Below are 27,907 nucleotides of genomic sequence, written 5' to 3' on the forward strand. Positions count from 1 at the left end.
TAAGCTTAATAAAAAGGTTTATCGTCAAAAATGAGCAGGAAAGACTACTCCTTTATTGTTGAAACTGCACATTTCTAAGATGCTGTGCCTGCTGAAAGCAGCTTCAGGTGGGACTACCTGACACGAATGTACAGAAGGTTTGTAATGTCTTCCTAAAAAATACTAATTTAAAAATGTGGGGCACTCCAGGGGAGACTACTCAAAGCCCAAGAAGCAAGAAGTGTACTGACGCATTTACACATCTTCCGACCTGCATCCAGGGAAGGAGATAATTCTGGTTCCTGAGCACTTCAAAGCAGTCTGCCAGCAAATCCCCTCTGCTGGCCAACATCACATCTCATGTTGTGAGCCCTGGGCTCTGGTAGGTCCCCGACTTTCCAGCAGGGCAGGCTGGAAAGGGCCCTTGACATATCCTTGATGTAAAACTTGGGTTGCTCCAACTTACAGAGGAATGACAATATTTTCATTAGTGGGAAAGACAAATTGCACATCCCTTGGTCGAGTGGGGGGAGGTCTGTGCTGGTTTAGCACAGGCGGGGAGAGCTGGGGCTGCTCACCTGGAGAAGAGAAGGATCCAGGGAGAGCTCAGAGCCCCTTCCAGGGTCTAAAGGGGCTCCAGGAGAGCTGGAGAGGGACTGGGGACAAGGACCTGGAGTGACAAGGGACAATGGCTTCCCACTGACACAGGGCAGAGTTTAGCGGGATATTGGGAAGGAATTCTTTGCTATGAGGGTGGGCAGGCCCTGGCACAGGGTGCCCAGAGCAGCTGTGGCTGCCCCTGGATCCCTGGAAGTGTCCAAGGCCAGGTTGGATGGGGCTGGGAGCAGCCTGGGATGGTGGAAGGTGTCTCTGCCCATGGCAGGGGTGGAGCACGATCAGCTTTAAGGTAGGTCTCTTCCAACCCAGTCTGCGGTTCTCGTTGTGGGGGGGGGGGGATGCGGCTGGGGGCGGCAGAGGCTCACCCAGCTGTCTGGCAGGCCCGCAGCAGCTGCGACCCGCAGCCGCCGCAGTGCCGGGGCGGCAGCCCCGCCTCAGGGCTCCCCTGCGCCGCCATGGCAGCGGGGAGGGCGGGGCTGCGGGCGGGGCGGGGCCGGGTTGTGGACGGCGGGCAGTGCCCCGTGCCCGCCCTTCCCTCCTAGTGCCGCTCTTCTCACCTGTCCCCCTTTGCCCTTAGTGCCGCTTTCCTCCCGGTGCTGCCATGACGGGCCCACCCTGCGGGTCCCTGCTCGACTACAAGACCGCCAAGTTCTCGGTGACGCGGAACCGGCGGGTGGGGCTGCTGCACCGGCTGCTGCAGCTGAGCGCGCTTGGCTACCTGCTGGGGTAGGGCCCGTGCCCTCGGGATGGCCGGTCCCTGCTGGGGTAGGGACCGTGCCCTCGGGATGGACGGTTCATGCCGGGGTAGGGAACCCCCCGCCCCCCAGCCCTCGGGCCAGGCCGGGGGTCCCTCAGAACTCCTTGCCCGTCCACAGGTGGGTGCTGCTGCTGCGGAAGGGGTACCAGGAGCGCGACGCGGCTCCGCGTGTCGCCGTGGTCACCAAGGTGAAGGGGGCGGCGGCCGCCGAGGCCGCGGGGCGGCGGCTCTGGGACGCTGCAGATCTCACCTGGCCTCCGCAGGTAACGAGGGCAGGGAGGTCACACGTACGGGCAGTCACCTTGGCAAGGGCATGCCGCGGGTACCACTGGCCTCCCAAAGCCCTGGCAAGGCCGTTAGTGCCTGTTCCACCCATAGTGTCACATGGCGTCCCCTTGGATCCACCCTGGCAGGGTCAGCCCCTCGTTGACGGCGCCTTCTTGCTTTCCAGGGAGAAAATGTGCTTTTTCTGGTGACCCATTTCACTGCCACAATCCAGCAAGCCCAAGGCACCTGCTCCGAGGTGAGTGAATGGACCTGTCCCAGCCTGGCCTCACACGGGTGGGATGGAGCCAGTGGTCGTACTGCTCTGTGGAATCCAGTGGAAGACCAGATAAAAGAGAAAAATTGATTTATATTCCCATGAAACCCGATTCTCCTCATTCTCACTGCTTCATAACGCTCCCCAGCATATCTGCACTTGCTCTGTGTATCCACATGCTCTACCAGAACTTTGTAGTGGCCAGGACAGGGGACACGGAGCCTCTCCAGCTCTGAGCTCTTTGTATGGTGGCACTGTATAATCATTCCAGATTTTTTGCTGCCCTTGAACAAGGGGATGACTTGACACAGACTCCATGGATGTCTGTGTCATGTCTCCTTGATAACTCCCTGCAGCAGGACTAATATCCATTTTAATGTCCTATTTTTAGGAGGAATGGAGCACAAGGTCTAGATGGTTTTCCAGCCAGCCAACACTTAATGGTATATGTTTTCTGGGAGAAATCTTCCCATTAAGGCTGGAGTCAGGCCAGCTCCTCTGCTGCACTCTCCCAGAGAGAGTGGACCCTGCTCAGCAGATGGGAGCAAATGTCCTTTAAGCTGAACCACTGCTGGCACTTTGTACCTAAGCCTAGCACCAATTGTCCTGATGGTCCCTTCAGCTCCTGCTGTGGCCAAATGCTGCAGGGGAGGAGAAATGCCAGGTTTGAGTCAGGGAAAATCGCACCAATGATTCATCTTTAAAATGCTGACAACTTCTGAAGTTCCAGCAGGTGCTACAAGTGCTGTAGGGCATTTCGGGTTTCTCAAAGGAAGCCACAGGCACCTCTACATGCTAGGTTTACAGTATGCAAGCCAAGGACACACAGAGCTGAGAATTTAATTCCATTCCAGAGCTCGGGTGTGTGTGGGTGCCTGTCCCAGCCTACATCCTGTGCTGGTCTCCAAGAGTTCCTCAGTTCCTGGCATTGGGGCTGTAGATAACATTCATATTTGGAAAGCTTTGAATATTTAGCAGTGGCAGCTTTTGTCTTTGCAGGGAGTTTAAGCTGTCTTAATATTCTTGACGACCAGAGTATTTGGTGCTGGCAGATGAGTGTGTCTGTGGCCAGAGGCAGCACTGAATGCTAGCCGAGCTGTTTCAGCAGCTGTACTTGCACTTAAAGTCTTTGCATCCATTTATCCCTTTATGTTCCAGTGTTTGTGTTCCTTTTTCGACTACCAAGTTCCCTCCTTCCCATGCCTTCTCTTCCTCCTCTAAATAACCCATTCCCTAAACACCTTGTGCAATCCCCAGATGTTCTCCTGCATCCCATAATGACTCCAGATCCCACCCAGCCCAAAGATGCTGCTCCTCTCAGAAATTGTTGGTGGGTTTTACACTTTAATGAGAGGTTGAGGTTGTCCTGGGGCAGCCCAGGGAAGGCCTGAACAGGTCCCACTTCTGACTCTGTAACTGAGGATTTCCCTCCTGCATTTGGGCCTCTGTGCCCCCCAGAGCTTGGGGAGCTGGTTTTCTGATGTGCTGAGCTGGTGACTCCTGTCATGGCCTGGAGTAGCTGGGGGACGGGTTAGTAGTGTTTCCCCAACTACCATCATCTCTCTGTACTTGAATAAGAGGTTTTTACTGCTCCTGACTACTGCTCAGCTAGGTCCAGATTAAGGGTGAAGCTTTCCCTGTCATTTGTAAAACTTGTGTTATGCTGGATTTGGGATCTACTAAGCTCTCCCCCAGGGAATTATGGTATTTTACAAGGTGCTTAATGGGCTCAGTCATTAGGGCGCTCCTGAATCCATCTGTGCTGGTTCCCAGTTCCATCTAAAAGATCTGAGGTAGCTCCTGAGGCTTCCTCTGCCACTGAGCAGCAGCGTGCAAATGCTCTAGAGAGGAAGGATTGCCCCTTGGACATGCCTCTCTTCTGACTGGCTAGAGGCTGCTGAATGTTCACCTCTAACTGTTTGAGAAGCACCTGGAGAAGCAGGAGTGGGAGTGACAGCATTGCCTCAGGTAGCAGTGACAGCAGTTCTCTCTGTCCCTCCCAGAGCCCCTCTGTCCTCGATGGGATGTGCACAGAAGATGCAGATTGTCCGTTGGGAAAACCTGTGGTTCATGGCAACGGTACTGGGTGTTTTGTTAAAGAAACAAAATTCCAGAATGGTTTGGGTTAAAAAGGAACTTAAAGCTTATCCTGTTCCACCCCCTGCCATGGGCAGGGATACCCTCCACTATCCCAGGTTGCACCAAGCCTGGCCTTGGACACTTCCAGGGATCCAGGAGCAGCCACAGCTTCTCTGGGCACCTTGTGCCAGGGCCTCCTCACTTTCATAGCCAAGAATGCCTTCCCAATAGCCCACCTAAACCTGCCTCTGGCAGTAGGAAGCCATACTCCCTTGTCCTATCCCTCCAGGCCCTTGTCCCAAGTCCTTCTCCAGCTCTCTTGGAACCCCTTTAGGCACTGGAAGGGGCTCTAAGGTCTCTCCAAAGTCTTTTCCAGGTGATCAAGACCAACTCTCTCAGCCTGTCTTTTATTGTCTTGTTTCTAGGGATAAAAACTGGGAAATGTTTGATGTTCAACACCACCCATTCCACCTGTGAAATCTATGGCTGGTGCCCTGTGGAGAATGACGCCCTGCCCAGGTAACCACACATGAGGAGACAGCAGATATTGGGAGCTTTGACTCCCTCCCTCTGTGTTACCAGAAGTCCGACCACACTTGCCCAAGGGGCAGCCAGGCTTAGGGAGACCTCTGACATTGACCTTCTGGTCAGTTAAGCTCAGAGGACTTCCCCTAAGAGCATTTCTTGCACCTGTCCATTGTAGCCAACATCCTGGGGTTGCAGAGCTTGGGAGATGGGGCCTTGGCCGCCATACAAGACTTGGCTTTGTTGTTTTCTAGGAAACCTCTTTTGGCTGAGGCAGAGAATTTCACTATTTTTATAAAAAATACTGTCCACTTCACCAAATTTAACTTCTCCAAGTAAGTACAGTACTTCCCAGCTGGGTTGAGCATGCAGCCTGGTCCAGCCTTAGCACTGAGCTTGTCATGGGGCTGAGAAGCTGAAGGACTCGTGGAATCAGTGGCACCCAGGGCACGTGGTGCTGGGGCAGTTAGGGCAGGACAGGTGTTGAGGTGAATACAGGTCACTTCAGCTGTGCTGGGTGTGCAGCTCTAACAGTGGTGGGATGGGGACAGCTCAGAGAGAGGGACTGGTGTCCATCTGCCCATGTAGAGCACTGCAGAGAGCTGGACAAGGCCAGGCATTCCCAAGCTCTCATTTAGAAGTGAAACTAATATTTTTTGTCTTTTAGGCCTTGCAAAGTGGTTTCATAGAAGGCAAGTAAAGAACTGCACTGGCCCCACAGCCCAAGGCACACTGACTGTGCTGCCTTACCATGGCAGGAGATGTGGCATGAACTGTCCCTGCTGTTACCCCTAGCAGTGACTAGACCTGGGTGCTGGGAAGAAACAAAGGAGCACAAAGATGTGGAAGGGAAGGCCATGGTACATACCATAGATGATAACTCCATATGAGATTCCTCTGGGCTGTTTTTTCTCCACCCTCTCTCCATCTGAGGCTTTAGGCGAGGCATTGACTGTCCCCCCACCGATGCAGGAGCACTGGTGGGCCCAATCCAATGAGGAGGTCCCCTTAGTAGTCCCACATCTGGGCTCCATGACCTCCCACTCCCCTGCCTCCCTCTCTCCTGTCTTAGGTGCAACACTTTACAAACTACTGACCCCAGCTATTTCAAGAGCTGCACATATGATCCAGTCTTCAACCCCTCCTGCCCTGTGTTCCGTGTCCGTGACATGGTGGAGGCAGCTGGAAAGAACTTTGGAGACCTTGCACTCCTGGTACTTGTTTTTTATATAACTATGGAAGGTGACTCAAAATTCCCCAAGGATGTGAGCAAGAAGCAGAGGACTGACCTGAAATGCTAAGGGAATATGTGATCCGTGAATATCTGAACAGAACTCAGCCAATCCGATTCCATACTTCTCCTGGAATAAAATATGTTTTGCAGGGGGGAATCATCAGAGTTCTTATCGAGTGGAACTGTGACCTGGACCACCCCGCTACCCAGTGCCAGCCACAGTATTCCTTCAGGCTGCAGGACACGATGTATAATTTCAGGTGAGGATGCTGAGACAGTGGCCACCCAGGCCTGTGGGATCAGCACCTGGCAGTTGTTTGAGATTTCAGTTCTGATGGATGCTCTGAAAGGAGCAGCAGGGACAGGAAGTTTGCCTCGGTCAGTTCACAGATAACACTGAGCTGAGTGGGAGTGTGGATCAGCTGGAGGGCAGGAAGCCCTGCAGAAGGATCTGGACAAGCTGGATCCGTGGGCCAAGGCCAATTGTATGAGGTTCAGCAAAGTCAAGTGCCAGGTCCTGGGGTCAGAACAACACCATGGAATGCTCCAGGCTGGGGACAGAGGGTCTAGAAAGCTGCAGGCAGAAAAGGACCTGAAGGTGAACATGAACTCCAGTGTGCCCCGGTGAGCAAGAAAGCCAGGGCCACCTGATCTGTGCCAGCCCTGATGTGGCATCATAGGGGACAGTGCCTGGCCCCTGTGCAAGCACTGCTGGGGCACCTCCAGTCCTGGCAGATCTGGGCCCCTCCTGACAAGAGAGACCTGGAGGGGCTGGAGCGTGTCCAGGGAAGGCAATGGAGCTGGGGAAGGGGCTGGAGCCCCAGGAGAGGCTGAGGGAGCTGGGAAAGGGGCTCAGCCTGGAGAAAAGGAGGCTCAGGGGGGACCTTGTGGCTCTGCACAACTCCCTGACAGGAGGGGACAGCCGGGGGGGATCGGGCTCTGCTCCCAGGTAACAAGGAACCTTATTGGAGGGAACGGGTTGAAGTTGCCCTAAGGCGGTGTTTAGATTGGATGTTAGAAAAAAATATTTTCACTGAAAGGTTTGTCCAGCCCCGGTACAGCTGCCCAGGGCATTATTGGAGCCCCCATCCCTGGAGGGATTTAAAAGCTGTGTAGATGTGACACCTGGGGACATGGGTTAGTGCCGGGTTAATTGGTTGGACTTAATGGTCTTATAGAAGCCTTTTCCAATGATTCAGTGATTCCAAGGCAAGGGGGAATGGTAATTCAGGGCAGGGCCTGTCAGTACTGGGATGCTGTGGTAGTTCCCACACTTCGTAGTTCTGTTGTGTTTGGAGCTGAGCAGGGCATTGCCTGCCTGAGGGCAGGGACCTGTGACTGTCCCCACCTGAACGGGGCACACTGAGAGCTGCATCCTCTCAGTGGCCCAGAGTGGGTGCTGAGGGGATGCTGATGCCCCGCTGTTGGTGCCAATGAGTCGTCGCTGCATGTGTATGCCCAGTTCCCAGCCTGGAGGATACACAGGGGCCCACAGGCCCAGCAATCCTTTGTCATTGGAATCCCCTTCCCTCCCTGCCTTGCATGGAGCTGCCTTTCTGAGCCATGCCCAGTGTCTCCCACAGAACTGCCTCCTACTACTGGGGCTCGCAGCGGCAGCTCTACCGGAACCTGCTGAAGCTCTATGGGATCCGCTTTGACCTCTCTGTGCACGGCCAGGTACTGTGAGCTCCTCAGCCCCAGGGCTGACTCCTCGCACCACTGCTCCCCCTCTGCTCCCCTGGTTTCTGCTGCCATCGCTTCCCTCCACCCGGATGAGCTCTTCACCTCTTTCCAGAGTTTTTTAAGCAGAGCAGGAGAAAACGGTCTCTCCTATTTGAAGAAAAACCTTTTGGTAATGTCCCGAGGAGGGAGATTTCCCTCTCTGAAGGCTGGGGCTGTAAAGTGTTCAGTAGGCAAGGTGAGCTGCTCTGGGCTTGTGGGTGTGTCTCTCTGAGGGTGGGAGTACCCTGACAAAGATCAGTCTGAACTCTACTGACCCTGGACAATTAATCCCTTCTTGATTAAAAGTACCCTCAGGGGGAAAAGCTGTGGTATGATCAAGGCTGAACATTCCCCAGCCATGTGCACTGAGAGCCCAGAAACCTGCCATGTCCTGGGCTCATCCCCAGCAGTGTGGGCAGGAGGTAAAGGGGAATTCTGCTTCTCTGCCCTGCTCAGGTGCAGTGCTGCCTCCAGCTCTGGTGTCCCCAACACCAGAAGGATTTGGAACTGCTAGAGTGAGCCCAGAGGAGGCCACAGAGACGCTCCAAGGACTGGAGCCCCTCTGCTCTGGAGCCAGGCTGGGAGACCTGGGGTTGCTCACCTGGAGAAGAGAAGGATCCAGGGAGAGCTCAGAGCCCCTTCCAGGGCCTTAAGGGGCTCCAGGAGAGGGACTGGGGACAAGGGATGGAGGGACAGGACACAAGGAATGGCTTCCCACTGCCAGAGGGCAGGGATGGATGGGATCTTGGGAAGGAATTTTTCCCTGGGAGGGTGAGCAGGCCCTGGCACAGGGTGCCCAGAGCAGCTGTGGCTGCCCCTGGATCCCTGGCAGTGTCCAAGGCCAGGTTGGACATTGGGGTTGGAGCAGCCTGGAATAGTGGAAGGTGTCTCTGCCCATGGCAGGGGGTGGAGTGAGATGAGCTTTAAACCTTTTCAACCCAAAGTATTCCGTATTTCCGTGATTGTTGATGCTACTCTGTGCAGCATCACTCACAAACTAAGTGCTTAGCTTTCTAAAGAGGGAGCTTGTGCTGAGAGCCCTTCCCACACAGAGAGATGTCCACAGCTGGTCTTTTATGGTCAGCAGTGCCCTTTGCACCTGAAGAAGGTGAAGCACACAGTGCAGGACAGGGTGTACCACTTCTAGGCTGAGAGAGCAGGTCCAGGAGCTGTGGAGTAGGAGAAAACAGCCAGAAGAGAAACCACCAGACTCATTTGTGGAGGGAGGAACACATCATATCAGGGTTATGTTTGCTAGGATGTGGTTCCATGGGTGGCAGTGCAGCAAGAGGGTCGTTCCTGCTGTGCCTACAGGAGCGGGTGGGTTACAGTAACCTCTGCATGGGAAAACATCCCTGGATCCTTCCAGCACCTCCTGACTTTGAGCATGCTGCCCTGCAAGGCTCAGCCCACAACCTTCTCCCCCCTCTGACCTCTCTCTTACCCCTCCACTGTTTCTCATCAGGCTGGGAAGTTCAGTATTGTTCCTACTGCCGTGAGCTTCGGCACCAGCATCGCTTTCTTTGGTGCTGTGAGTACTCCAGATACACTCTTTTCCTTTGATCTATGGCTTGGGATTTGCCACTTCTCAGTTGTTTCCCTTCCTGCCTGGGCACAAGGCTTCCTTAGTGCCAGCCAGCAAAGAGGGGAGATGGTCTGGCAGGGTGTTAGCCCATTAATAATGACACCGCTGGAGTAGGATCCTGAGTACTGTCAGGGTCACGTCTCAGAGGTCAGGTTTTTGTGTGGATCCTGGGACAGAGCATCACTGGGATACTGCTGGCAGGAGAGAGCAGCTCCTCTCTGCTTCTCCTCTGACTCTGAAGGGCCCCAGTATCCTGTCACTGTGATGGGGCAGTGCCTTTAAGAGCCTTCTGTGGCTCTTCTCTTCCAGCAGAGTAACAGGGAGGTCCCCCACCTGCCTCCCTTTCCTCCCTGACATGCTCATCCCTGTCTATATGTGACTGTGAGGGTGCTGGAACAGCCCTCCCTGTCCATCCACTGCAGTCTGGGGATGTTGTCTGACCTCCTGTGCAGCTCCTGGGACCACGTTGGGTCAGAGAGGAGCCAGTGGAGCTGGCAGGAGGCAGGGCTGGCTCACTGCCACAGCAAATGCCCACAGCAGGCTGCAGGGCTCAGTGGGGGGGAGCCAGGATGGAAGGCCAGGCATTCCTGTGGGAAGTTTCCCATCTTCAATGTTTGTCTGTCTCCAGGCTACGATGGTCTGTGACCTGATTCTGCTCTACCTGGATGCAAAGGCTGACCTTTATTGGAAGGGGAAGTTTGAGGAGGTAAGAATAGGGCCACATGGGAGAGAGAAGCTTTTGAAGTGAATCATTCTGGATTTAATGGTTTTCTGCCCTTTGGTTAAAACTCAGTTCCCAAGATCAGGGGAAAACCTGGTGGAACAGCTTAGTCTCCAACTTTTGGGCTTGGTTGCCAGTCTGAACTGGGAGAGGGATCCAGCAGGGAAAGTTGCACCATGACCTCAGCTACTGTCAAAACATCCATCAAGGGGTCACCATGGGGATCTTACCTGGAAAACTGACCTGGTTCTATGCTTTTTCACCCTCTTCCAAATGGATTCCGTTGGGACTCTGTGCATAGAGAGGCCAGCTTTTCAGCACACGTTCTGTTCTGTGGTTCATTGACAGGTTTATGAGCCAAGCATGATTCCATTGTGAGAATTCACTGCCATGGTGAATCAGGGAGTCACAGGGAGGCCCCTACAGACCAGGAGAGCTGGCAGCCCTGCCTCAGGTCGTCTCCAGCTTTGTCTAACCATGTCTTTGGAGCCTCTGAGGACTGAGCTCCCCCATCTCCCCACCTCCTGGTGAATTGTCTCAAAGCTGCACCATCCTATTGGTGGGGGGAGGAACTTCCTTAATGCCTGATCTCGAATCCAGACTGGAGTGGGGGTCCTGGACAGTGAATGTGGTTGCATGGAACCAAGCATAGTTGGTTATAGGGCCACCTGGGCTGCCTCCATGCCTGTTGTATACTAATATCTCTGTTCATTTTGCAGGCAAGACCCCCTAAAGGTAAGCCTGAGGCCACAGCTTAGGGACATCAGGAATGCTTCACCACAAAGACCCTTTCCCCCAGAGCCACCTCCAGGTGGATATGACAGGGACATGGCTGCAGCCCCGGTGGAGGTGGGCCAGTTGGGATTAGGATCTGCCTTTCCTGGAGAAGCAGTGGCAGCAGTTCTTGGCTCCTGGAGCACAAAGCCATACCAGGGGCAGCTCCCAGCACTGACAGCCGGTGCCAGAGCAGAGCTGCCCACAGAGCTGCCCCAGGACCAGAGTGTGCTGGGGAGCAGGTGGTCCTGCTTGGCACAAGAGCCTTGTTTTCCCTTGAAAAAACAGGAATGCAATGTAATAAAGCTGTTCTGGAAGTGGGAGGAGGCTCTGCTCTGTCTCTAGCCTTGGAGGGACTGTAAGGTTGTGGAGTGCTGCTCTTGCACCTCGTGGAACCCTGCATGCTTCCAGCTGGGCTGGCTTCATGTGGGCCACCTGGATTTTCAGAATCTCCCTTGGAGGCTCAGAGGGGGGTTAGGAGCCAAGCTAAGGTTCCAGCCCTGGGCTGGTACTTCCGAGAGGTGTGCAGTGGCTCCTGCACCCTGGTTCCAGCATCCGGCCAGGGCTGATGCTCAGCAAGGACAGGCCCAGCCAGGGGGTGAGCTGGAATGTTTCAGAGGTGCTGACCCCTCACTCCCACAGTTCCCAGGCTGTGTTGGCTGATGCAAGGCAGGGATTAGCTGGGCTGTATCTGGGTTCTGCTCTGGGGGTTCCACAAAACTCAGAAACAGTGTCTGTGGGTTCGAGCACTGTTTAATGCTCCCTGCCAGGACCAGCTGTGTGGGGAGCAGGGGTCCTGCAGCATCATCCCATCTCGGCTGCCTGTCACCCTGTGCCCCCCAGCTCCAGCCGGCTCCTCCCATCCTCCTGGAGCTGCCGCAGGTAGAACTGTGCTGCCAGCTGCTTGGTCATGGTCCTCAGTGCCAGGAAGGCAGCCACGATCTCGAGGAGGAGGAAGGCTAGGAACAAGCTGTGCATGGGCACCTCCAGTGGCAGGTGGATGACCTGGCTGTCCGTCAGCAGGAAGAGCAGGAGGGGCAGCTGGATCAGGAAGGAGAGGAGCAGGAACCCAGCCAGCTCGGGCACCTGCAGGATCAGAACCTGCTGAGATAGGGCAAGGGAGCAGTGGTGGGCTGGGGGGAACCTCTGTGCCTCGGGCTTCCTGCATCAGCCTCTGCTGGCCTTGGCACCCGGGGACCAGGGATGTCTCTGCCACATGGAACTGTGGCAGGTGCTATCAAACCCCCACCAGTGCTGAAGGGTTACACAGGAGAGATACAGCAGGAGGGTAAGTGGGTCCCCTTCATTCCCTCTCTCCAAGTCAGGCCTGCACCCACGATTCTCTTCTGGGACAGCTCCAGGTAGAACTCCAGAGGAAGGACAGTGATGGGCACTTGGGTCCTAAGTGAGGGGACATCCAGCTTCCCCATCTGGGCTGGTCCTCACTAAGCACAGGGGGCTTTGTGGTCAGGGCAGATGGTGCTTACCTTCTCCTGGAGGTTCCCCAGGTAGCCCAGGTAGAGGCGGGAGCCCTCAGCGAGTGAGAGGATGAGGAAGGCTGTAAACAGCAGGAACTGGTAGTGCCAAGGCAGCAGGTGGTACTGTAATGGGGACACAGCCTTGTCCGAGTCCAGCTGTCCATGCCCAGCTTCCCTTTCCCTGGGCACCATTCCCTGCTCTCCATGCCCAGCCCCCTATGCCCTCCTCTTCATACCCAGCCTCCATGCTCTGCCAGCTCTCACCATGCTGATGCCCAGCTCTGCCTACTCTTCCCCCCCATTTTAACCATTCCTGCCTGGAAAGTTCATGATTTCCATCTCCAGCAGACGGAGATGAGCAATCTTTTCTCATGTGAGTCAGGGCACTTTGGGGATCCATTAATTCTGAAGAGGCTTCTCTGTTCCCTGCCCACTTTGTCCCCCACCCAAGCCCAGGGAGATTTGGTAGGAGCAGCTCCCCCCATCCCTACATGTCCCATGGGATGGTACCTTCAGGTACAGCATAATCCCCTCAGCCAGGAACCAGACCGGGAAGTAGTAGACGTTGAAGTAGAGCATCACCTGGAGGGGCAGGCTAGACAGCACCTCTTGAGCTAGGCAGGACAGGCAGGGATGGGCAGGCTGCTCACCAGCTCCTGGGCCCTCTGCCCAGAGGGACGCCGCCCCCCCCCAGCTTGCAGAAGGGACCAACTGACCCTGGGTCCCACAAGCAGCTGATTGCAGCAAATGTTCTTATTTTTGCTCCCCTCCTTGGTGGGTGGGTTCAGGGACCCTTTGGATGCTGCTGCCTCAGAGGCACCAGGTGCTTTGGTGGTGTGCTGAGCACCACCACAGGTGGTGAAGCCCCTGTTCCCAAGCGCCCCCCGCAGAGCCCTTCTGCCCATACCTGGCTGGTAGGTGTGGGCAGTGCCGCTGTCCCACGTCTTGTTGTTGATGAAGAGGGAGCCACTGAAGGCCACCAAGCCCCTGCGCAGGCTGGGGGGCAGCGGGGTGAGTGCAGCCATGGACAGCAGCTGAGCCCTGCTCACCCCAGCCCGGCTCAGCCAGGATTAGCCAGGAGGGAATCAATGACATTACAGGCCAGGCTAATGCGCAGGGCCACATGGCCATTGGCTCCCTGGGGACAGAGCTGCTGAGCTGGAAGAGGAAGGAGAATTCCCACCTTGGAACACCAAGCCCACGCAGGAATCACAAGGTGGAGGTGCAAGGAAATCACAAGTCACAGAGCATCTCCCTTCTGCAGCATCTTTAGGGGGTGATGGCAGTTGTACCTGTCACTGTGACTTGCAGCAACTGCACCCGCTCCCAGCCAGGCTCAGTCAACACAAATATTGCTCAAACACCCCTGACAGATGAGGATGCTTCATGAGAGGATGGTGTTCTTCACCTGAAATGTTTCTCCAAGGCCTCAGGGTTCATGGAGCATTTACACATCGTTGACTTCCTCAAGCTCCATCCAGGCTCAGGGGTGCTAGGGAGAGCAGTGAGGGCTGATGTGTTAGGGAGGGTTGAGCCGGAGGTGAATGGCAAGAAAGGTCCTTTAGGAACTTCAAGTTTAAAATCCCAGAATTACGAAGGTGGGAAAAACCCTCTAAGATCATCAGGTTAGATCATTAGTCCAGCACTGCCAGGGCCACCAGTGTCCCCAAGTGCTACATCAACACATTTTTTTGAACACTTCTAGGGATGGGGACTCCACCACTGTCCTGGGCAGCCTGTGTAAGAGCTGGACAAACCTTTCCAGGAAGAAATATTCCCTATATCCACCCTGAGCCCCCCATGGCCCAGCCTGAGGCCATTCCCTCTCCTCCTGTCCCTGTTCCCTGGGAGCAGAGCCCGACCCCCCGGCTGTCCCCTCCTGTCAGGGAGTTGTGCAGAGCCACAAGGTCCCCCCTGAGCCTCCTTTTCTCCAGGCTGAGCCCCTTTCCCAGCTCCCTCAGCCTCTCCTGGGGCTCCAGCCCCTTCCCCAGAACTGTTGCTTCTCTGGACACGCTCTATATGTGTCAGTCAATTCTACCCAACAGATCGGGTCTCACCTCATGACCTTCAGCCTCCAACTCACCCCATAAGGTACATCAGAAAAGCTGCCTCAGATAGTAGGAGCAAGTGCTATAAATGGGATGCTTAAGGGCCAGAAACTGTCAAAGAACACAAGAAACCAAAGAAAGACACTTCTTTTCCTAAATAAAACTAAAATGAAATTGCAGAACTCACTGCCATATGCTGCCAAAAACAAACCATCTGGGGCTGAAAGCATTGTTAGACCAACTGGCTGAAGTTGTAGGATCACAGAATGGTTTGGGTTGGAAGAGACCTCAAAGTTCATCTCATCCCAGCCCCTGCAATGGGCATTGGACACCTTCCACTGTCCCAGGCTGCTCCAAGCCCTGTCCAGCCTGGCCTTGGACACTTCCAGGGATCCAGGGGCAGCCACAGCTGCTCTGGGCAACCTGTGCCAGGGCCTGCCCACCCTCACAGGGAAGAATTTCTTCACTATGTCTCATCTTCTTCCCAATATCCCAACCTGCCCTTGTCCTGTCCCTCCATGCCTTGTCCCCAGTCCCTCTCCAGCTCTCCTGGAGCCCCTTAAGGCCCTGGAAGGGGCTCTGAGCTCTCCCTGGATCCTTCTCTTCTCCAGGTGAGCACCCCCAGCTCTCCCAGCCTGGCTCCAGAGCAGAGGGGCTCCAGGCCTTGGAGCATCTCTGTGACCTCCTCTGGACTCGCTCCAGCAGCTCCAGGTCTTTCTGTGCTGGGACCCCAGAGCCAGATGCAGTTCTCCAGGTGGGGTCTCACCTGCATGGGGCAGAGGCAAAGCCCCAGCTGTCCCCCAAGGCCTGCCAGGACACAGGTGACACATTGGAAGGGTGACAAGCATGGCCCAGAATCTGAGGGGCTGGTGGAGAGCTCAGGATCTGGGTGCATCAAGTCTGCATGGGAAGGCAAGGTGAAGCAACCAAGATGATACATTGGCAGTCTGGTGAAGGCAACTATGGGGCAGTGCAGCTGGGGGTAACTGCATGTGCCCCAGCTGGGCTCTCATTCCTCGTGAGAACAGGCAGTTTCTTAAGAGATGGCAACTTTCTGTACTGCATTGAGAGGTTGCAAGATGTTCCTGGAAAGGTGGCAGAGAACACAATCCAGTTCTAGGACAGACTTGCCACTGGGAAGCATTCGCCAAGGCACTGGATAAGGGGTCCCAGTTTCAACACCACCCCACACCTGGGCAGAAGAGCACTACCCATCTGATCCAGCAGCCCTGCCCATGGCCTGGCACGTATCCCAAGGAAAGCTACATTGGTGACTGGGATTTCTCGTGTCACAAGTGATATTACCAGCCCTGGTTGAAACAACTCCTCTGTAAAACGCAGGGAATGGGACTTGCTACCCCCACTGCAGCTGTAGACCAGGGCAGAAGGTCCTTCCTCAGCCCCTGAATGGTCTTCAGCCCTGTGAACATGGGAGTGATGCCCATTTTATGCAGCTCATGCTCACTACTGGATGGGGTCCCATCAGAAGCAAAGGAGGTCAAAAAGCATCTTCCTCAAAAACAAAGTACTCTGTATGTCCCCAGTGTAGCAAAGTTGTGCTGGGGGAGCTGCCAGTCTCACCCAGCATGGAGAGTATGACAGAGCTTGGGGAAAACACACACTTCCAGGGAATGCCACCCTGTGGTATCCCAGAGTCCCCTGGCACTCCAGCTGGGTCTGCTGGGGAACTACCAAAGCCAAGTCCAACTATCCCACCAGCAGGATAACGGACACAAAGCCAGATCTTCGTGGATAGTGGGCAGAGCTGAGGCAGTACCTGGGCAGCTGCCTCCACCTGGGCAGTGCCCACAGCCCTAGGCCACTCTGGAAGAACCCTGCCTGGGGCACCAGGATCTGAGCAGCCCCAGCCGCCCCTGCCCTCAGAGGAGAACCTGGCGACATTTAGAACACTGACATTTGTCTTTTGGAACCTGAGATGAGACTTGCAAGCTCCGATCGTTTGTGGATCCAGCAGACCCTTAGTGGTCCCTGTTCATCACTGTGTGCTGGAGTGTGCACATCCTGCTGCCATCCTTCCTGGTCATTCCATGTGGGAAAAGCTTTGCAGTGAAAGCAGGAGAGACCAACCAGAGATGTGATAGATACTGGTGCATTTCTACCGAGCCAAGATCTGAAAGACTGGAAATATGGGTGAGCTGGACAGAGGTGGGAGAAGAGATACTTGAACAGCCTGGCCAACATGCAGAGGTGACCCAAGTTCTTGGAAGGAATAAGAAATGACCCAGATCCCAAGAATACTATTGCTTTAATTCATAGGGGGTAAATCAAATTAAAAATATAAATCCTCTTGTTTGGGACTCAAGGTAAAACACTGACTGCTGGGGAAGGAGTCACTCCCAGAACAAAGCACTGGAGTCTCTCCAAGGGGCCCCTCAAGCCCCAGTCTGCCGGGCTGATGGACACCGGGCTGTGGCTGGCCAGGTCCACTCCTGAGCTGGAGACACAGCTCATCTTCAGCATGGGGCAGGAAACAGGACAGCAGAGCACTGGCATGGTGAGTTGGGAAATGCAGCCTTGCACTATGCCAGATAAATGCCAGAGAATGGACAGTCAGAAATGCTCCCCCAGCTACTTTTCCTCGAATCACACCCTAGCAAAGCACTGATCCCATGATAGCATTAAGGAGAAATATCCCAAGGCTGGCTGGAAAGGTGACCTAGCCCAGGCTTGCAGCTGAGCCATCACAGCTCTCAGGTACCCCTGCTATGCACCCCAGGAACAGGCCAAGAGCTGCCAGTGCCCCAGCCCAAACAGAGCCCTGGGAGACAGGGAATGCACCCCAGCCCCTTGGCTGCTCCGGGACAGGAGATGCTTGGATGGGGACTGCTGAGTTCCAGAGCCCTCAGCATGGACAGAGACCCACCTCTGCTGGTGGGGCTGCACAGGACCAGCCTGGACAACACAAGCACCAGCTGCACAGAGATCACCCAGTGTAACCCCATCTCCTGGCCCACCCAGATGCCCTCTGGGGTGGGTGGGCACAGGGAGAGCTGTGACAAATGCTGCAGCCATGCAGGAAGGGAGCAGATGTAAGGCTCCACAGGGATGCACACTGGAGCTCTGCAGGAAGTGAAGAGAATTTGGAAAAGAGCATCATGCATGAAAGCACAGGAGCAACCAAAGGCACTGGTGCTGCTTATGGGGGTGAGGGACGTGCATGGGGCAGACCCATCTGGAGACCCTTAGCCCGATGGCAGCATCTGGAGCCATATGGCACCCATGCCCACTGCCAATGCCAAACCCCACGCTCTCTGTGGGCTGCTTTTCCAGCATTCCATAGCAGTTGCAACAGCAGAGCCCCAGCCCAGCAGGCACAGGGGCAGAGGAGCTGTGTGAGATCCTCCTGGGAAGGCCAGTGCACAATGCCAAGTTCATCCAGGTCTCAAAGGGAAATGGCTGAGCCATGGGGTTCCCACTGGGCTGTGGAGCTGCTGTTCCATCTCCCCACAGCAAGTGCAGCATCAGGAGGGCTCAGCCATCAGCAATGTTAGGAGCCTTTCCCTGTCAGCCAGGACATGTCTCCAGTTCTAAAAGAGAGAAAAATCAGAGAGGTTTCTCAACATGCGCGGGCAAATGCTCTTGGTGTGTCCAGTACTTTGTGTCTATCCCAGCACCCTGCTCCCTCCTCTCCCTCACCTGTCACTAAACTGTCCAAAAAGTCACCTGCAGATCTTCAATTCTGTGTTAAACTGAGCCCAAACATTTTATTTATTTATACTTAAAAGCAGCCCTTCAGTTGAAAACCCATGGAAAGCCATCAAACCCCCAGCCAAGCAAGTTCCCAGCCAACAGGATTTGTGCCTGATGTGGCTCTTGGCAGCCCCAGCCCTACCACCCAGAATTGCCCCCCATGTGAGGGGGATGCAAAACAAGGACACTCCCCATGTAGCCAGTGTCCCCACATGGGAATTAGGGGCATGGCCCAGTCAGGAGGCCAGCTGTATCTCCTGCCAGTCCCTGACATCCAGCACACTCAGGACCCCAAACTGAACGTACTTGCCATGACGGACAAACAGCCTAAAGTTGTGAAAGCAGCAAGAGACAAAGAGAGAAAAGATATTCAGATTTAATCTGGCTTCCTCCAGCCCCCGAGCCCCACCGCAGGGCCAGCAGCTCCTCCCCACCCTTGGGATGTCCATAAGATACCACTTCCCTCCCAGCCACAAAGTGGGACACCAGCAACCATTTCCTGATGTACTGGGGTGACGGCACAAGAAATTCTTCCCTTTGAGGGTGGTGAGACCTGGCACAAGCTGCCCAGAGAATCTCTGGCTGCCCCACCCCTGGAAGTGTCCAAGACCAGGTTGGATGGGGCTTGGAGCAACCTGGGTGGGGGGAATGGCATAGGGGGTGAAACTGGATGGGCTTTAAGGTCCCTTCCAACCCAAACTATTCTGTCATTTCATGAAGCCTGTCTCAGCTGGGAGGGGCACAACATGCTCCCCATCCCAGGGGTGCCCAGGGAGTCTGAGCTGGCTCAGAGGTGTCTGGGGCTTGGGAGTGCTCCTCTCCCTGGGATTTTGAAAAGATCTCTTTTTATTCCAAATGTGGAAACACCCGTGGGACAGAGACCCACATTCCCTCAGCAGCTCTGATTCCCACTCTGAAGGCTTCTTCCCAGCTGCTATCACCTCTCTGGCATTTGCCTTCCAGCACCCACCCTCAGCATAAAGCTATGCTCTTTCCTCTGCATGGTCTTAAAAACAAAGTGAAGGGAGAAAAATGCTCTTTGCCTATGAGCTCCACTCCAAGGAACCATGGGCCAGCATCCTGGCACCACCAGTTCTCTGAGCTGGGTTGTGCCTATGGGGTTATGCACAGGCTACACACTCAGTCCCTCTCTGCAGTTCTCCTTGACTGACTGGGTACCCAGGTGCACTCCAGCATAAGGCATTGCTTCCTTGATGATGTGCCAGTGCCCAAAGACAAGGAGCATCCCCATCCCATCCTGTCTGTGCAAGAATTTGGGTCCTGGTGTTCAAGATAAACCCTGTGTGTGGGGGATGCCAGACCTGGAGGCAGCTGGGAGGCTACCCAGGGGGAATGAAGGAAGCAGAACAGGAAAGGAGATGCAAAAAGGGTATGGAGAGCGATCAGTGGGAAAGGCTCAGCTCTGCCCAGCACCCCAAGGCTGTGCTTATCCACTGCCCTGGCACTGCCACTTCCCACTGTCTGTCTACTTACTCCACATCACGCTTCCGGATGGTCCTGCCAGCAGCCAGGACCTCAGCCACCTTGGAGACAATTGGGTCGTAGTTCATGCTGGCCACAGCCACCACCTCATCACTCCTAGGGCGGGTAGAGCAGAGCAGTTAGGGCAGCCTGGATGGGCACAGAAAAACCCACCCAAAACCCACCATGACAGAGAGAAGAGGGAGGCAAAGCGGAACACCTACTCCAGAGCCAGGCCTCATCCCAAGGTATGAGTACCACAGAGATTGTGCAAGTGGCTGAATAAGGATCAGGAGAGGGTACAGAGTGGCACAGCAGGCCCCACTGGTCCCACCAATGTGGGATGATGCGGTGAGCATCACTAGGGTGCCTGGGTGATGGAGACAACTCTGGCACCCTGGCACCTGTGGGAAAACACCACCAAAGGTAGATCTGATGGTGGACAAAAACCTGGACACCATGAAGGATGCCCAGCCTGTGATCCGTGCACTGCTGCCCTGTGCTGAGGGAGTGGAGAGGCAGGTGGTCAGGATTTCCCTGTGGAACACTCAGTTGGGATGCTCTACACCCCTTTCCTGATCCCCACCTCCAAATAGGCAGAGTGCCCCACTCTGAGCAGCAGCACTGGGACAACTGGGGTGTCCAACCCCTGGGTTCCACAGCCCCAGAAAGGAAGGCCCCATGTATATGGGATGTTCAGGTTGGCTGACTGTTCCCCTAGCAGGATCCCAATGCAGGTTCAAAGGTTGAGTGGAAAACAAATGAAACAGAAGGAAGAGGATGTAAAAATGCTGGAGGAACTTTGGCTAAGGTCACAGGCAAAAAAGAAGGATGCTTCTCATTTGGGGTTTGCTGAGGTCAATCCAAGCGTAAACCTTCAAAGCCTGACTCATGAAGAGACAACTGAATGCACAGTGTGAGATCAGGGAAGATGTGTGGGTAAGATTTTAAACTCTGTTGATATTGTTGAATAAACTAAAGAGTAGAAGCACCCACTAAACCAAGATCTGCTCTTAAATCTACTGCCAAAGAGCAGTATGGGGATCAACATAGCAAAGAGCAGCTGGGGTGGGGAGGGATGTATGCCTAATTCACAGAACAAGGAAAGCAAAAGCCATGTTTCAGAGGACACTTCAGCCCTGTGCAGCCATGGGCATTAAAGCCATCTCTCCTATTCGTCTACAAAGCTATGGGGCAGCTCCATCACAAACTGTTTCAAAAAACTCCCATTCCTAAATAAGCTCATGGCAAATAAAGGAAAACAGTTTCCTGAGCAGAGCCAGCTCCCAGCTGGGAAACACAAAGTGGTTGGAGAGACCTATCCATCAAAACCAGGGGGAGATGTGCTGTTCCAAGCAATGAATAACCAAGGTGTGCAAGGGAACTAGAAAATGTAGTCCCACCAAGCAGGAGGACATCAGTCTGTTGTGAAGGCAGTGTCCCACAGGGACATCTGCAGAGTGCTGTCCCCTACACCTCCCAGCACAGGGCCTTTTACTGACCTCTACACAGCTCTGACAAAACAGGTTTCCTCTTCAAACCCTGGGGCAAAAGAAGCCTTATTGTGAAAGCCAATGCTGAGGACCAGGCTGTAGGAGTGGGAACCGCCAGTGGTTCCTGCAAAAACTAAGGAGGACCAGGAGAAGAGTCCAAACCACAGGGTGGGCACAGCAGAAGGAAGCAGGAGGAAATGATCAGCTTGGTACTGTCCTCAGTCCAAAAGCATTAGCACCAACTAGAAGAACCACCACCAAAAAAGAAAGAGAAAGAAATGCTCCAGTGGCCTCTCACAGACAGGGAGCCAAGCAGAGGGGGACACACTGGTTGACCCTCTTCCCAGTACCTCCAGCTCTCAGCATGGAATGCCGTCCTGGTACCCACAAGCCATCCCTGGGAGACCCTCCTGGGTGGCAGAACAGCACAGTGCTCAGCAGGGACCCCCAGTGCTGCCTGCAAGCCCAGATCCCCTGGCAGCCCCTGTCCCTTGCAGCCACCATGGCACAGGGAGCACGGGGCATGGAGCAAGGATTTTGCACCTTGCTCAGGGCGTTCCCTTTGAACAGCCTCCTCAGATGTTTAATTAAAGCAAGCTGACATTTCCTTTCTAATTAGGGTTGGGATAAAGAGGTAAGAGGCTTTCATATGGAAAGGCTGCAGGAGGGGAACATCCCCACAGCAGCTTTCCCCATCACTGGTGGTGACTTGGCACAAATCCACCCCTTTAAGTAATTTTGACCAAGGTTCCAGCACACTCTGAGCTGTATCCAGTGTGCAAAGGGCCCTAGGTGCCTTTTGGAGCCCAATCCCTGCAGCAGGTGTTTACCCAAGGTGTGCAGGTACCAGGGGGAGAAGGCTGAGCACTGGAGATCCCCACGGTGATGCAGTGATCCGCATACCTCTTCAAGCCCAGTGTACACATCTGACCACCAGGCTCCATTCTGGAGCAACAAGGGCAACTGGGCCACCCTCAGGGAGGGAGAAGGCATGGGGTACATTGGAGATGGGACAGAGGGGCAGTGAAACGATCTCTACAGAGCCAGAGCTGGGTCCTGCCCTGAGCTCTCTCCTGATCCCTGCCTGGATGCTGCTGCCAAGTGGTTTGACAGCTGAACTGGGCAGCCCTTTTGCTTCCCTGTGTTCCCTCTCTGTATTCTTAATATCAGAAAGCACTTGGAGAAACCCCTCTGGTTCCAGCATGAGCATGTTCTGTGGCCACTGGTTTCAGACTGGGATGGGCAAAGGTAGCAGAAGAATAAACAGCAGCAAATATTTTTGGAATAAATTCATGGTGAACTGACTTTCAAGTCTAAACAGCCAGCGTGGCTCCAGAACAGCTGAGGCAACACATCCCAGCTGCCAACACGTCTCGAGAATGCATTCCTAGGTAGGCTACCAACCTGGGAGAGAGTTGGTTTTCACTACAGATGTAACAAAGTTCCTGAGTTCCTTCAAACCTTCACAGCTTGTGATAGACAGAAGAGTTTTTTGAGCTCAAATTGTCAAACCAGAAGCAGAAACAGTTATGCTTGAGCACTCTGTCCAGCACTGGTCACAAATCATTAACATGGTGATGAGATGGGAAGGAAATATTTGATAGGAATTGCCAGGAGAAGCCATCATCTTCTCACAGAGACTATGAGGACAAAGGGCAGAGACGCCAGGTCCCAAAGACCAATTTAACTTGTTGTACAATCAGAACATCATTTCTCCAGAGTCTTGTATAAGTGTCCCACAAGCTCAGTGCACAGAGGTGAACAAAACCAACTGACAGAAACTCTGGCAGAACTATTTTCCAGCCTATCAGAGTCATCTCAGATGAATGCCTTTTTAGGAACATGGACAAGAGAAACACTTACTTGGTGTAAAATGCCACAAACTTCAGTTCGTCTAAATCTCCCTGAATTACAACATCATCAAATCCTTCCCCGTGGCCTGGAAAGCAAAGAAGAAGTATATTCAGCAGCAATTCCTCCAGATACAGCTCTAAGACAGAATGTTTCATTCCAGAAACGTCCTGCAGTGACCAAGAAACCAGAACCAGGAGATGCAGGTCCAAAAACCACAGAATCACAGGAGAGTTTTGGGTTGGAAGAGGCCTTGAAAACATCCTGTTCCCACCATCTACCATGGGCAGGGACACTTTCCACTAACCCAGGTTGCTCCAAGCTCTGTCTTAAGCTCTGGCCTTAAACACTTCCAGGGATGGGGCAGCCACAGCTTTTCTGGGGACCCTGTGCCAGGGCCTCATCATCCTCACAGGAAAGAATTTCTTCCCAATATCTAATTTAAGTCAATCCTCCATCCTGTCTGGAGAAGTGCACTTCATGACAGACGGGTTTCAGAGGAGACACTGAGCCCCCTCGGAAGCCAGGCAGGGAAGCAGCCCTGTGGCAGAGATTGGTAGGGAGGGTTCACAGTGAAGTAGGTGACCCTGGCTTCTCTGCCCCAGGACACCTCCAGCAACACAAACTCTCAGCAGCCCCAGGGAGTCCCTTACCTGCATATCGGATGCTCTTCCCGAACATGGCTGTCCACAGGTAGGGGACAGTGCTGATCTCCGTGCCGTGGGCCAGCATGTTGAGTGCGGCAATGCGGCCTGCAGGAGAGCACAGGGACAGAGGAACTGCTGCTCCAGGGCAAGATCCATGCTCGGCCCTCAGGTCACAGCATCAACACCAGCAGCCACAGAGTACAGGGAAACCAAGAACTGCTGCTGAGAAAACTCACACAGCAACAAAGCACGACACACCCAAGGATGGGCTGGGACTCCTTCCCAAGATGCAGCTCTTACTAGTCACCTCCACTGCCATGAGCCATTTACTCATGAGACTCTTTCCCCCGCAACAATCAACTGTGCAACAGTGACAGGATTGATAGTGTGCTGAGCTCCTACCCAGACAGGGATGGGATGAACAAACCCTTGGAGGGAGACTGTTGGGGTATGGTCCCTGCTGCAGAAGCGTATCTGGATATGGGGGAGTTGTCCAAAGGCTGAATTTGGAGCTGTGGTTCCAAAACCTCTCACCCAGGGCACAGGAAACCTCCCAGTGGGACTAGGGCCATGAGGGCAGCCCATCACACCAGGAGTTCCAGGCTGATGAGAAGCGAGAAGGGTCAGAGCTCTGCTGAACACTCCTGGGCCAGCCTGGCAGCATGGGAAGCCCAGCTGGGAGCTTGAGCCCAGGCTGGCATTAGGATGTGAGCTCCTAAGTGTCCCGGGGCAAGGAGTAGAGCAGGCTCCCTCAGCAGTGCCAGGAAGCAAAGGGAATATGGGAAGGCCTATCCCTGGGCTCCTCTGTGCTGGTGATGAGGCATTGTTAGACAAAGCTTGGCAAGAATGCTGATGAAGGCACAACAGACAGCATAAGATAGGCACGCTTCAAAACGTTCAATACAGCTACCCAGTCTCTCTGTTGGCAGTTGTCTGGAGGGTTTGGAAATTTCCTGAGAATCTGGAAAAGGCTCTTTTCTGCAAAGTACCTACCATGCATATGGGCCATCTGCCAGTGGGGGACATTCACCTTCTTGTTATTCCTCAAGGCCAATGGAAATGTGACAGCATCTCCAGCAGCAAAGACCCCTGGGATGTTGGTCTGCATCATCTGCAGGGGGGAAGAGAGGTGGGCATTAATGAGGTTTGCACCCTACATTAACAGAAACTCCAGAGCTGGAGTGGTCCAGAGCTGCCACAATCCCTCAGAACACAGGGAAAACTCTGCTGGCTGTGGGAGAGCCCCAGGGGAAATTTCACCCAGCCTCTTCTTCACTTCCAAATGAGAACACACATGCAGGGACCTACAGTATCCCTTGGCCAGTGGGTTATCCAGTAAAAAGAGACACAGACTGGTGTACTGGAGCCCCTCTCAGAAGTCTGGGGTTTGCTGGTGTTTGCAGATAGAGCTCAGCTTACTGCAAGGATGAGCACTGCATGGCACTGAGCCCCAGCCTCCCGAAACGCTCCTTTGCCCAAGGCACCAACAGCCACCAGCTCCAACACTGTTCCCATCACAGTCACTGGTGCTGGGGAGAAAGAATGAGATCCTTTGGTATCCATCTCATTTTTTCCCCTCTAAATATCCATAACACTCCAGAACAACTCAGAGCCAGAGCATCCAGGTCTGGGGTCCCAGGCACTCCTGGTGATGCTCCTAGAATCTCATCATCTCACACAACATCCTAAGATGAAAGGCAACCACAAAGGTCATCGAGTTCAATTCCTGGCCCTACACAGGCCAACCCAAAGAATTCCAAAATTCCAATTCTGCCAATCTTGGCAGATTAAATGCCATGAAAAGCCCCCGTGGCAGAAGTTTGGAGCCCCAGGGAAGTTCATCCATCAGAAGAGCTGACCCAGCTCCTCCTGCTCTCCCTCCTGCAGGGGCTGCCCCTGGGCTCACCTTGTTGACCACGATGAAGCCCTTGGAGTCGATGTTGATGCCACTCTGCTTGAGGAAGCCTGTTGCTGGGACTGCACCTGGGGGGAAACCCAAAGGTTGCTGCTGCAGTGTCCAGTGTTCCACAGTCCTAGGGGCTGATCCTGAAGCCTTTCCTCCTGCCAGGACAGTGAAACTACCCCCAGGAACAGGCAGCAGCTCCTCTGGGAGTGTAGAGCAGGGCCAGGTACCCTACAGAGTCCCTCCTGCATCAGCCTCTGGCCCCTCAGGGTCCCTGTCCTGCCCAAGCCATCAGTGTAACCTGCCCACTGCCCTTTTCTAGTGCTTAGAGATGGTTTTTGATTTAATTCTCTTTTATAGATATTTTGAAAAAAATATATTTAAAAGGGAACCTTCAAGTTTCCAGCCAGGGCTCCTCAGCCTCCCCCCAGTCTGTACATTTCTTTCACCTTCCTTCTCTTTCTTTCATCTTTTTTTTACCTCCAGCCTTTTCATAAATCAGAGTAGTCAATAGAAACAACAAAACCAGATTTAAATTAATTCTGTGATTCTTTGAGTCCACAACATTTTGAAGAGGAAAGGAAATTTTTTCTCCCTAAATGTAAAGGAGAAAAATATCATATTCTATGGGGTATTTTATTTTATAGTATGGACACATTTTTTATTGCTGTCAGCAGCAATTAAAAAAAAACACACTAAAAATGTTGTCTTGGGGAAGTTTTAATAAAAAACAACTTAAGAGGATGAAACTGCTTGAAATGTTTTGGGTTTTTTTTCTGGAAAAAAAATAATTACTTTCAAAATATATTTTCAGTTGCATTTTGTGGTGGGGGCTCTAGAAACACCTTTTTTAGATATGCAGACTCATGTGTGGCAGTCCAGTAGGGCTGGCAGATCACTGCCAGTAACCCGGGCCACCCAGCCCCAGGAACCTGCTGCTGTCACATCCCCTCCAGCTTCTTCTCTGCCCTCCCTCCCTGGCTCTACACCCACACAACCCTTACCAACACCCACGACACAGACGTCAGCACGCAGGACCTTCCCACTCTTCAGCACGACCTCCTTCAGCTGCAGGAGACACAGGGGGCACACCAGAGTTATTTTAGGGACAAAACCCCTCTATAGCAGCAGGAAGCCAATCTGGCAGCTCACCTGCTTTGTGAAATGCAATTGACTATAACTCCTTAGAAAATCAGCAGGAGGTGAGCGGGAGCAATGAAACCACCCCACACACCACACTGGCATACATTTGTTCCTGGAGGCCAAACCCAGGAGCATGAATTTCAGGGGACAGGAAAGAGGGGAGAGCAAAACCCCACTAGCAAAGGGAATGGTAGCTCTGGGGGATGTTCTGCCGGGGAGTCCCTGCCCACCACTTACCTTCCCCTCCTGCTCCCGCAGCTCCGACACCTCTGTCTGCATGTAGAACTTCACCCTGTTGTTCTCGAACATCTGGAGGGGGGACAAGGGACAGAGCAGGGGACATCAGGACCCTGAACCACCCTGGTCTTGATGTCCTGCTGCCCCCAGCACTGCCTCGTCCTCCCTGCAGGCTTGTCTCGATCTGCACTGCTAAGGGGGTCAGCATCCCCACATCTCCAACACGGCTCTAGAAGAAGGTGCTCCATAGCACATGGAGCATAACAGGGAAAACACAGCCCATTCTCACTGACTGCTGCCATCACAGCTTTGTCAATAAATGTGAAGTAAATTAATTAGTGCTGTGGGAGGATAGTTTGTAAACTGATTTCCAAGGAGTGGAAACAGCATTGCCGATGAGGATGGGTGTTATAGAAGAGTGGGTTAGCGGAACTGGAGATGGAGTCTGCCGGCCATGCAGTGAGAAGGAAGGGTCATGCGGTCACACAAGGGACAGACAGGGTTAGATGGCTGTGTAAGGGACAGGATTGAATTAGACAGTCATGCAGAAGGGAGAAGGAGGGAAGGAGTCAGTGCTGTGTGGAGTTACCCGTGGGAAACTCACAGAGAGAAGGCATGAGGAGTCTTTAAGATAGTAAGGGACTGACACTGGTGTCAGTCATGCCTCCACTGTCATAGTGCAATAAGTGAAACAAGCAAAACCTGCTCTGTTACCAGCACCCCCAGATGGGAAAGCAAGGTCACCTTCATGACAGCACGGCCAACCCTCTCCCCAAAGAACTTCTTGAAGGGGACATGCTCCAGCTCCACCAGAGACACCGAGTGGGCCCTCTCTGCGAGGTAGGCAGCCACCTCCATCCCTGGGGAAGAGAGGCAGGTCCAAGCAGCCACATTAACCCACCCAGCACTGCCCGGTGTCCCTGGCTGCAGATGAGGAGCAGCCACACCCACTCTGACTGGGGAGGCTGGTGCTGCACTCCTGGGAGAACTAGGGAGCCACCAGACACCAGGGATCACACCAATTCAGGTGTTCTTAGATGTAGGTTTTAAAAACCAGAGGGAGGAACTGGACATGAAATCCCAAAGTGCCCTGAGAAAAACATAGAACAAGGGACTTCAGCCAAGGGAAACCTTCCTCCTGTGGCTGGGACAACCTCAGTTGTGGTCTAAAAACAGTTCTTGGGAGTAGCTGTTTTCACCCATCAGAATGGTAGAATTTTGGTGCTGGGAGTTGCATGGGAACCTCCACCAAGGCATCTTCTGTCTGTGGGGGTTTTTAGAAATGAATCTTTTTGATGACCTGCAGTTTGCAATTGGCCCCCCACACCACATGCTTTTCTGTAGATCATATTGATTCAACCATTAAAACAAGTTTATCT

The 27,907-nt window shown here is 53.7% G+C and overlaps 3 protein-coding genes across 12 annotated transcripts in view; 1 reads left to right on the forward strand and 2 right to left on the reverse strand.

Annotated features, from left to right (window-relative positions):
• The first annotated feature begins 1,077 nt into the window (after positions 1 to 1,077).
• LOC106864797 (P2X purinoceptor 6) lies at positions 1,078 to 10,858 on the forward strand. 9 transcript variants are annotated; one of them, XM_014894460.2, is made up of 12 exons: positions 1,078 to 1,323; positions 1,473 to 1,617; positions 1,806 to 1,877; positions 3,899 to 3,974; positions 4,400 to 4,493; positions 4,754 to 4,834; positions 5,572 to 5,713; positions 5,884 to 5,993; positions 7,317 to 7,410; positions 8,921 to 8,986; positions 9,669 to 9,746; positions 10,481 to 10,858. In XM_014894460.2, exons 1-12 carry the CDS (start codon positions 1,199 to 1,201, stop codon positions 10,517 to 10,519), a joined length of 1,122 nt encoding a protein of 373 aa, XP_014749946.2. In that variant the 5' UTR covers positions 1,078 to 1,198; the 3' UTR covers positions 10,520 to 10,858. The 9 variants fall into 9 exon arrangements, 6 of the variants coding, with proteins under 6 accessions (XP_014749946.2, XP_088031994.1, XP_088031992.1 ...); XM_088175866.1 differs by having other exon boundaries at positions 1,082 to 1,323; positions 10,110 to 10,858; XM_088175868.1 differs by lacking the exon at positions 4,754 to 4,834.
• A 410-nt stretch (positions 10,859 to 11,268) lies between these two features.
• On the reverse strand, positions 11,269 to 16,171 carry LOC106864798 (transmembrane protein 17B-like). 2 transcript variants are annotated; one of them, XM_014894461.2, is made up of 4 exons: positions 12,921 to 16,171; positions 12,524 to 12,627; positions 12,023 to 12,136; positions 11,269 to 11,621 (listed from the first exon to the last, which is right to left on the reverse strand). In XM_014894461.2, the coding sequence occupies exons 1-4, from the start codon at positions 13,036 to 13,038 to the stop codon at positions 11,361 to 11,363; spliced, it is 597 nt and encodes a 198-aa protein (XP_014749947.2). In that variant the 5' UTR covers positions 13,039 to 16,171; the 3' UTR covers positions 11,269 to 11,360. The 2 variants fall into 2 exon arrangements, 1 of the variants encoding a protein (XP_014749947.2); XR_015807627.1 differs by lacking the exons at positions 12,524 to 12,627; positions 12,921 to 16,171 and having other exon boundaries at positions 11,478 to 11,936; positions 12,023 to 12,150.
• Positions 16,172 to 16,310: 139 nt separating this feature from the next.
• AIFM3 (AIF family member 3) overlaps positions 16,311 to 27,907 on the reverse strand; it is a 49,925-nt gene continuing 38,328 nt past the window's right edge. Inside the window, exons 12-21 of the mRNA XM_014894814.2 lie at positions 27,273 to 27,388; positions 26,529 to 26,600; positions 26,153 to 26,216; positions 25,152 to 25,228; positions 24,239 to 24,356; positions 23,252 to 23,350; positions 22,611 to 22,686; positions 19,267 to 19,371; positions 18,079 to 18,099; positions 16,311 to 17,609 (exon numbers count right to left, since the gene is read on the reverse strand). Of these exons, the coding sequence (XP_014750300.1) occupies positions 17,570 to 17,609; positions 18,079 to 18,099; positions 19,267 to 19,371; positions 22,611 to 22,686; positions 23,252 to 23,350; positions 24,239 to 24,356; positions 25,152 to 25,228; positions 26,153 to 26,216; positions 26,529 to 26,600; positions 27,273 to 27,388 (788 nt within the window). The 3' untranslated portion in view covers positions 16,311 to 17,569. The remainder of the gene's footprint in view (positions 17,610 to 18,078; positions 18,100 to 19,266; positions 19,372 to 22,610; positions 22,687 to 23,251; positions 23,351 to 24,238; positions 24,357 to 25,151; positions 25,229 to 26,152; positions 26,217 to 26,528; positions 26,601 to 27,272; positions 27,389 to 27,907) is intronic.

This window comes from Sturnus vulgaris, chromosome 19, assembly GCF_052056855.1.
Source record: "Sturnus vulgaris isolate bStuVul1 chromosome 19, bStuVul1.hap1, whole genome shotgun sequence".
NCBI lineage: Eukaryota > Metazoa > Chordata > Aves > Passeriformes > Sturnidae > Sturnus > Sturnus vulgaris.